The sequence below is a fragment of the Lemur catta genome, chromosome 14 (genome assembly GCF_020740605.2).
Source record: "Lemur catta isolate mLemCat1 chromosome 14, mLemCat1.pri, whole genome shotgun sequence".
Lineage (NCBI taxonomy): Eukaryota > Metazoa > Chordata > Mammalia > Primates > Lemuridae > Lemur > Lemur catta.
In genome coordinates, this window is record NC_059141.1 from 63283199 (window position 1) to 63293048 (window position 9850).

The window sequence follows — 9850 nt, forward strand, 5'->3', positions numbered from 1 at the left end:
TTACACAAATGTGAGAGGTACCTGGAGGAAAGCAGTATGGAATAGTGAGGCCTGTGGCCAAGTACGCTTGACATGTCCAGCCTAAAAGCAATAGATTTAAATTTTAAAAATATTTCTGTTGGCCAAATAAAATACCTTTGATCCAGCTCAAAGGCCCTTGGTTTAGGTTTTCTAGCCAAATAGGTGAGCTGAGTAAAGCCCAACAAACCAGGCAATGAAGTGTGAAGAAAGGAAAAATATAAGGGAGCAAGTGGGTGGGATGGGGAACCACACAAGAGCTCTCTCACAGGGGCTGTGGCTTCCTCCAGGCTGCTCATCCTGGAGGCACCCGGAAGAGGCAGGTGCCACCTGTGAGTACCCAAAGCAGCTCATGCTAGCATCTCCCCAGGAACAGAGCCCCCTACTGGGGGACAAAGAACCCTGGAGAGTTAGACACCTGTAGTAGTAGCAAGACAATAACAATGATAATGGTAACACAACAGTCATAGCTGGTGTTCATGACATGGTTGCTATGTGCCGGGTTTTGTGTTCAGCACTGGCTTAAAATTTTTTTCCTTATTTTTTAAAATAGACTTTATTTTTTAGAGCAGTTTTCTTTTTTTTAATTTTTAATTTTACTCTAATCCCGTGACAGATTATAGAGCAGTTTTCTATGCACAGCAAGACTGAGCAGAAAGTACAGAGTTCCTCTATATCCTTAGCCCTGCCCCAGCCGCCCCCACCATCAACATCCAGCGCCAGAGTGGTACAGTAGTCACGCTGGATGCACCTGCAGTGACACATCATTACCATCCAGAGACCATAGTTTCCATTAGGGTTCACTCTTGGTATTGTACATTCTGTGGGCTTGGATGAATGTCAAATGACATATATCCACCACTATAATATCATGAAAAATAGTTTCACTGTCTTAAAAATCCTCCAGCACTGTCTTTTGATCCTCCCCCCAGCATTTGAAGTCCCACTTCACAGAATGAGTCACGGAGGTCCTGAGAGTATGTGACTGGCTCAAGTTCACCCAGGTCCTCAGGACTGGAGCCTGCTTGAAAGGAGCTAGGGATGTGCAGACTCTGTGGGCAGCGGGCAGGCCTCTGGGCTGTGCTTCTTCCCTTGTGAGAGTCAGGAGGCCTTGGGCCACACTCCATGCTCAACAGTAAGGACAGGGCCAAAGACGGGTGAGTTGTGAGATCCCTGGGAACCACATGGGAGTATACTTTGTCCTGTGGTCACCAGACAATACCAGGCAAAGTTATTGGAAATTGGCTTGCAATTGAGCAGCTGCTATTACTTTTACATGACAGTAAAACTAGTGAATTATGGGGAATTTTCAAGATAATAAAATGCATATTTATCCCTTGTTGTGTATATATTTTTTTCCTTCACAAGTCCCCTGTTCATCTGTAATTTCAATTAACTGCTATTTTTCTCATATATTTTACCATGCTTAGCTAACCCAACCTTTCTTGGCAATTTCCAGAACTACAAAATAACAATAGATTTGCCGACAAGTAGAGAAAGTGCTGTATTCACACCAAGATGTACCCGCTGGGGGTTATACTACAGTGCCTTCAAAAAATTAAAAAAAGTATATATCAAAACAACAGTACAAACCATCTGGGTCCTTTCAAAATACATAATTAGGAATTCAGTATGCTTTTCCCCCCTCCCTGATAACTGGTGTATTTTATCTGCTTTACCCTATATTGCTATGGGCTTAAGCTATGTTTACTGAAATTGTTTCGGCTAAGAAAAGTTTTAATAGGAAGGTTGGGAGAATCCCCTCTGAGCACAATTGAGATGTTGAGTCCAAAATACGTTCATGTATTTGGGCTCAAAAGATGGAGACAGAGCTGTCTCCAAATATTTCCCCAATTTTCCTAAAACATAGCAAATGGTAAGAAATGAATACCATGTGTGATGTTTAAGACCTCAACCTAGAGCATCACCCCTTACATTTTCTAAGGATTTGGAATTCCTTTTAGGAATCAATTTAAAATGACTCATAATTCAACAGAAAACAGTTGAAGGCTTACATGTATAGATGCTCCCATTTCCAGCTTTTTATCGCTGCTCTCAGTGTTTTTGAGATGACAGTTTTCCCTTCATAGAACCAGCTTAAAATTAGAAAAATCAAACACCCATTAGAGAAAGCAGATTTACTCCGCTATTAATTGATAATAGAGCTGTAAAGCTCCCATCATCTGGGCGAGAGCCCAGTGCATCCCCTGCAGACATTTTCAGGGAACATAAGCTGGGTCATCACCAGCCCACTGGGCCTAAGCTGGAGCCGGCTGCCTTTATGAGCTGAGCCTTGAATTTTCAGCGCTAAGGATGTGCGGCACTGGGGGAGTTATTGCAGCCTCTGCAATAACATCTGCACACGAGTCTTGAGGTGTGAATGTTACTCTCTTCCCACTTTATTTTTTAAAACATGAACAACCTTGAAAGTTGAACTCCCTACTCTGAACTGGCTTTTCTCTGCCCTGCTGGACAGGAGGCAAAGTAGCACGCACTAATTAGTAACCAGAAGATTCTTCTAGGGAATGCAGACGCGGTGGCTGTGTATATCAAATAAGGAGAGAAGGAGCACTGAAGACTGCAGAATTGTCTCCTTGCAGAGGCTGGAAGCAACCCAGGTGGGGGGAGGGAGGGCCGGGATGTTGAAATATGACCCGGTGGTTTTAACTTTAAATAAGCATTTCGGTCCTAATAGAAGCCCCCTCTAATGTCTCCTGCAGCTTTGATTTTGGAACACGTCACATTCCTCATTAAAGCAATCACTGTTAAAACATAAAGCAACACAGGATTTATTTCTTCATTAAACTGATGATCCGTATATGAAGCCAATTAACATTATGAGTCTGGTGAACATCAAGTGTAAAGAGGTTAGAGAAAATTAAAAGCAGTCACCTTGGTCTTTAGATAAAGAAAGTACACTTTTAGGTTGTAAATTATCAGAGTGTCCAAGCGGGACAGATCGGAGAATTTGGTTAATTGGAAACTACATTTTACCGCACAAGAATTAAGAAAAGATAGCCTTTTTGTTTCTAACGCCCTTTTTGCGGGGAGGAGGACCGTAGCTAATACCTATTAGTCACCTTTTTTCAGGCCCGAGTGTTGAAGACAATCGAAAAAAAGGGGGGGGCTGGCGTCATCAAAGTTTGCCGTAGCCTTTCGTGTCTAAGGTTGTTTGGTGGCTTATTCGCTGTTTTGCCAACAGGAAAGAGCCTAGCCTCGCGGATCCGGGAGAGCAACGTCGGGAGAGGCGAGGCTGAGGGTCCGGGGTGGCTTAGAGCCCCGCGCGAGGTTGGTGTTGTCGCGGGACTCGGCTGGTTGTCCAGAGATGCGCGACCCGGCTCGCGTGGGGGACCCGGGATGTTTCCCGGCTGGAGCCGCCGGGTAGGGGCCGCGGGTGGGGTCGCGGAGAGGAGAGTCCCATCCCTGCCGCAAGCGCTGAGCGCGGGTCCCGAGTAACTTTCTCAGGTTTTGACTAGGAGAGAAATGGGGGCGGTCCCCGAACGCCCGCGGCCGAGCGGGTCTCACTCCCGAGCAGCGCAGGGCCCCAGCTGGGCCCTCGGGACCGCTGCTCTCCCGGTTGGGCTGGCGGTCGGATGGGGCGAGGGACCGGCACCGCCGTCCAGGGTCCTCACCGGCCGGGATGCCGGGCGAGCGCGCTCTCCTCAGACCCAGGACAAGCCAGGCTAGTCCCCGGGGCGTCTCTGGGCCTTGATAGGAACCTGCTTTGGTCGATGTCAGGGATAGGGCGCTGAGACTGGGGCTTGGGCGCTGGGCTTCTGGTGCCGAGGGTTCCCGCACACGCCCAGGCGCGCCTGGAGCATTTTGGCGGAGCTGGCGGGCTGCTCTATCTCAGCTCGCTTCTCAGCCCCCGACCCCGGGAGCGCACAGGGTGCGCGGGCAGCGAGCCGCCGCCCAGGGCAGGAGGGAACCCGAAGGGGCTTTGGAAGACCCAGGTGGTGGGCAAGGAGACCCTTTGGCTCTTAAGAAGCGGGGGTCCTTTGAAGGAGACAGAGGGACAGAGACAGAGCGCGGAGGCTGCCTCTTGACCTGGGCTAAGGAGGGTGGACTCCCCGGGCTCCAGCCCTCTGTAGGAAGCGGAACTGGCGCTTTCGGCTCCCCGGCCCCAGCCTGCCACGCACCCGCCTCCCGGACCTGCAGTCCTGCTCCTCCCAAGCCAGCGCCCGGACGCGCGGAGTCGTGGCCCCGTGGAGCCGGCCCCGCGGGTTCTCTCCGTGGTCAACTGAGCGGGAGTTTCCGGCGTTTCCTTCCTCGCGGCAGCGGGGCGACTCCCCGCAGCCGGGCGACGGAGCTTAGGAGCGGCCGCTTAGTGAAATCTGCCCGACTTGCCTCGACCAGAGCCATGTCTCATCTTCCTCCAGACTGTTTTCCGGGGGGCGTCCACGGGTGGGCCGGGCCCCAGCACTCTCGCTCCAGCTCGACGCTCCTCACCCGGGGCCGGTGTCCACGAGTGGGCCTGCCAGGCCTTTTGTTTCCAAGGTGCTGTGTCTTTAAGATCGTCTGGATCCCGGGCTGTGCAGGGACCCGACCCACAACCTTGCCAAGGCTCCGGAACGCAGCAGCATTAGAATGTTTATAAAATATTCAATTTATGTAGTCTGTCCAAGAAGCCATAGTCCCAAAATAAAATCAGCAGTCTAGACGGAACACAGACACCAGAACTTATCAACAGTTGTCTGACTCGCATCTTCTGATGCATCTTGAGTGGGTCATAATACCAACTTTATTTTCAGTGGTGCATAAATTAATTACACGCATTTAATAACCAAAATATCATTATATTCCCCCTTTAATATCATAAAGGCTTTCCGCCAGGGAAGCACTTAATAGTGCAGGGGGCCGTAACGGGCTATTATCCTGGTGTAATGCTATTACAGAACCAATTATGCGCCATTAGACTTGCTTTTTTTGCAGTTTATGTGATTTGATCCAATCCCGCACCCCTGACTTGAAAATTTCAGCCCGGTACTTTAGAGTTTAATTTTCACCCAGGCAGAGAGAAGGGCGGTCTCTCTCCGTTGAGTGTCTGCCTCGGATGCATTTTAAAAGTAATTGCGAAAGGTCCCACCGCATATCATTTGCATCAAGAAGCGAACATAAATTCAGGGACCCCTTGCTGAGAACAAAATCAAACTTTCCTTTTGTACTATAGCTTGGAAAGGAAAGCCGTGTGCAAACAGTCCCCCCAAAACCCATCCGGAGTGACAATTAGCAGCGCTTTGTCAATTCGCAGCCCGGGAGTCGCCAGGCCTTTTAACAAGGGCAGAACAAACCCAAGCTCTCCCGCAGAAAGGTGGTTTGCGTCTGAAGGAACATAGGGTGCGTGGGGGTGGGGCCGAGTGTTCAGAAAATAGTCTTTTTTGGGAGGTGATGGTGGTTGTTTCTATTCTCTTTTAAAATACAAGAGGAAAAACATTCCTGATGTTTGCTGAGAAATGACGGATTTTTTTTTACACCACGTGGGCCATTTGTAAGGCCCAATAGACCTATCCAAGTTACTCGCTGTAGACAGCGCTGGAAATAATCAGATTAAGGCCAATTATGCGTGAGATTATAAAGGCGAGTGCTGAGCGGCGGCGCGCGCTGTAGACAGACAGCAAGACATCTGGCCACTTCCCGAGTCACTTCTGTAGTCCTGCGGGCGCCAGCCGCGCCGAGCCCCGCCCGCCGCCAGCCCAGCCCCGCGAGCGGACCCGAGGCGGTCGCGCTCGGCCTTCTCACCCGCCACCCGCCGAGGTACGCGGCTCCCGACCCACTCCCTGGGCCCCTCGCGCCTGGCCTTGGGTCTAGGCTGCCTTCCTGGCCTGAGCTGCCGCGCATAGATGGCCTTGCGCGCTCGCCGGACCGGCTGCGGTGGCCCGAGTGCAGGGCTTGCTGGGGGGACCCTTGAGAGCCGGGAACCACACCGCGCGGGTTTGGTGTTGGGGCCAGGGTGAGGGCTGTCTGGGAGGTGGACACACTGGAAGGGCTGCCCTGTGGGGTCCTGGCTTGGGACCGTGCTGCCACCTCCCCTCCTCTCCCTGCAGTGCGCTGTGGGCGTCAGGAGCGGGCTTTCCAGGAGGAGAGAGCCTGGCGAGCCCCAGGGCCGGCGGGCGCGCAGGCAAAGGGAGACGTAGGCTCTGTCGCTGTTTGCTTTACAGCCAGGCCGGAGCTACAGGCGCTATTCCGTCCCGCGGCTACGCTCTCAAGTCCCAGTCGTCCAGCCCATCCGACGTCGGCGATGTTTTATTTCCACTGCCCGCCACAGCTAGAGGGTGAGTAAGCGCTGCGCCTGGGGTGCTCGGCGAGGCCGGACCTGGCCAGAAAGGGCTGGAGTGGCTGCAGGGCTGCCATGTGGTGTGGTGGGGGGTCCTGTCCTGCGAGGGGCGCAGCCCCTTGGCGGTGAGTAGGGGCGCCCCTGGCCTCCTCCCCAGACCCGGCTCCAGGCACCCCCCCCTCGCCCCATCACCACCTGCCTCCCACCCCACTCTGTGACTGGGCCAGGGCGCCCCGGGCTATGCGGACTGCTGGGACCAGCCCGGTCCTCCCAGCACAGATGCTGGTGTCACGCCTCTAATCGGTGCTCCCCAGCCCAGGGGGCTGCATCAATCTTTCACGGTGTTTTTTGCAAACACCTCAGAAAGCCAAGGCGGAGAAGGTCCCATTGCTGGGCTGCTCCCGCTCCGGGCAGTTGGTGAAAGTGCTCCAGGGGTCCAGGGGCCTCGCCTGCAATTCTGGGCAGTTCAGCCTCTGTCCCTGACCTCCTAGCTAGCTGTCCCTGGAGCGAGGTGGGGTCCTGCCCACCACCTGCCCCAGTGCCCTGGCATGGCTTCTCCTCTGTGAATCAGAGGGTTTCTGACCCCAGATGTCAACCACTCCCCACAGCCAGGGTCTCCATCTCTGAGGGTCTCCAGGCCTTTGAAGAAATGTCCCCTCAAGATCCTGTCTGGTCTCTGCTCCCAATTGTTATGTGGGAGTGGGGTGGTAAGACGGGGACAGCTTGGCCCTCTGGATGCCCCTACCCAGGGCCTGTGTGATCCAAGAGGGGCCCTCCACAGGATGGGGGCAGCTAGTATCCATCAGGCAAATGTGCAGCCCCACACTCTGGGCTTTAATAGTGACTTCTTCGTACCAGTAGTCTCAGCCCCGGGACATGAGGACTTTTGTAACCGTGGGAGTAATAGCAGGACCCAGCTTTGGCAATCTACTCCTTTGATTTATTTCTGCCGTGGGAGAATTTTGGAGGCCAAGTAACTGAGGGAGGCATGGGGCAGGGCAAAAGATGATGAGACCCTGAGAGACCTGAGGCATCAGAGGATGCTTGTGCACTTTGCCCCAGGTTACCTCGAGCAGCAGCCGAGCCTCAGCTGGCCGATGCAGAGAGGAATTTCAGGAAGTTTTTTTTTTTTTTTTCCCCAAAAGCTCTTAAGAGTCCAGTAGGATTTTCTAAAGGAGGTTAACGAGGGCCAGTGTTTAAGCCCTGCTAGCTCTGCCAGCCTTCTTAGGAATGCCACACACTTACTTGCATTTTACCTCCTTTTGCCCCCAAAGATCCACACAGGGTGGACTTTATGAAAAGGTGGGAGAGGTGCATCCCCTGACACTGTACCCCAGGACAGCATGGTGGGCACATCTTCTCTGTGCTTCGGAACCTGAGGTCTGGAATGATTGCCACCTGGTGGCCCACCTTTCTGGTCAAAGTGGGGAAGGCAGAGGTTTGGGCACTTAGCAGGTAGTGGACTTCATGGGTGACTTAAGGGGAAAGCTGTCTGTAGGGTGGGTTGCAGAAGGGACTTAGGGAGAGTGTGGCCCCAGCTCTCAGCTCAGCCCAGTGGGCTTACCTTTCCTCCCCATGCCCTGGGCACATCCCGTCTCCACACTGACTCTGACCGACATGACCCAAAGAAAAGGAGATGAGTCTTTAAGAACCTTCCGTCCTTTGTAGATGTGTTTGTACGCCAGTTTTGCTGGAAGGGGTGTTTTAGTTTAGTTTAGTGTTGCTGAAGTGGAAGTGATCTCCTGCCTGAGAACAGATCTTTGGAATATGACATCTTATTATGGTCTACCACCTTTTGAATTTTAATTTTTTATTAATCTAGAGAGGCATAAAGGAGAAAGCAAAGCATGGCTCATAATCTCACTTCTCAGATAACTTTGCTGATATTGAATCAAAAAGTACTAATTGTACCTGCCTGAGAAGTTTGAATACAGCAGAAACTTATACACTGAAAAATAAAATCCTCCTTCTCTACCTCTTTTTCTAAAAGTACCTGCTATTGTTGGTTTTTCATGATTCCTTCTAGAAAAACATGTTTTTATTCCATTTATGTATTTTTCTGCATAGGTTATGCTTTATTTGCACTGAAAGCATATTGACACATCATTCTGTACTTCGCTGTTCTTACTTCATAATACATCTTAGACATTTTTCCATGTCAGTGTGTGCAGATCTACTGATTTCTTTTTAAACAGCTGTGTAGTATTCCATTATATGTCGTGCAGAAAGTGTCTGTTGATGGGCATTTTGGTTGTTTCTATTTTTTTCCGATTACAATGTTTCTGGAACACGGTATTTCCGGGACACTTTCTATTTTGACACACTTTACAAGTGTGTTCCTGGATTAAATACCTGTATGTGCACTTACATTTTTGATGGATGTTGTCAAATTGCCTTCTAATAAGGCTGCACCAGTGATACTCCTACAAATGGGGAAAGAGCACGCATGGCTTATTACACTCTCATCCATACTGGGTATCGCTGTGCACCTTATTTCTTTTTGGCAAAATGGTGAAAATCACATTTTATTGTTGTGTGTGTTTTGTTTAATTATCTGTGAGGTTTAACATTTTAATAACATTATTGACCATTCTACTTATTTTTAAGTAAAAAGCCTGTACTCATCTTTTTTATATTAGGTTGTCAATCTTTTCTTCTTATTAATTTGATGAACTGTCAGCCTTTTTTAAGATTCAGTTTGACATACAGTGTTTCCCTTAAAGATATTGCATGTACATGTTGTGAAATGATTTGGGACAATGAGGTATACGTTAAAAGACTGAGGATGGTTGTGACTGGAGATCCTCAGAGATTACTTTCCATCCTCACCAGTCAAATACTTTGTTTCAAAAGGAGACAATTTGGTTTCCTGTGAAGTAATGGAAATAAGACTGCTTTGAGGCCATTCCTTTTAAGTTTCCAAGGAGCTGGAGAGAAATATTTGTAACTGGGGTTTTGAGGAACAATGCAATTTGGACAGGAAGATGGAGGGATGAGGGCTTTAGCAGTGAGTGGGGGTATTGTGGCAAAGATGTGGCCCTGGAGGGTAAAATTATAATTAGAAGGGACTTCCTTTAGTAGACAGATTTTAAGAAGCCGAAAGGACTTTGCTTCTTTGGGACTGAGGTCCTTCTGAGGGATGCTGTCTGGGCAGTGTGGCTTGAGATCCAACGCTGAGCGTGCAGCGATTCTGACAACAGAGCCCATGGCAGGTAAAGCATTCACTGGTTAATGACAACTTGCTCATTTGTTTTCCTAAGAAGCCATTGTGGACTATCAAATAAATAGTGCACATTTGGAAAATGATCTGAATGCACGTTTGGGGCTAAACTCTGTTCTGGCTTTACAGCGTGCTTTGGAGGCTGCTGGGAAGGACAATGTCTTTCTTTTCTAGGGAAGTGGAGGCAGTGGGTGCTTTCTAAGGCCTGGCCAGAGGATGGGGTGCCCTCTGAGAGTGGCCTTGTTCACATCTGCTTGGCATTCAGGACAGTCGCTATCGGTTCAGATCTCTTGTTAATTGACATCTATATAACAGATCCACTATGGTGCTGATGAGCT

The 9850-nt window shown here is 50.1% G+C and overlaps 1 protein-coding gene across 1 annotated transcript in view; it reads left to right on the forward strand.

Annotated features, from left to right (window-relative positions):
- The first annotated feature begins 5574 nt into the window (after nucleotides 1–5574).
- Nucleotides 5575–9850, forward strand: part of DRGX (dorsal root ganglia homeobox) — a 28714-nt gene continuing 24438 nt past the window's right edge. The window contains exons 1-2 of the mRNA XM_045568223.1: nucleotides 5575–5772; nucleotides 6177–6290. Coding sequence (XP_045424179.1) covers nucleotides 6257–6290 — 34 coding nt within the window. The 5' untranslated portion in view covers nucleotides 5575–5772; nucleotides 6177–6256. The remainder of the gene's footprint in view (nucleotides 5773–6176; nucleotides 6291–9850) is intronic.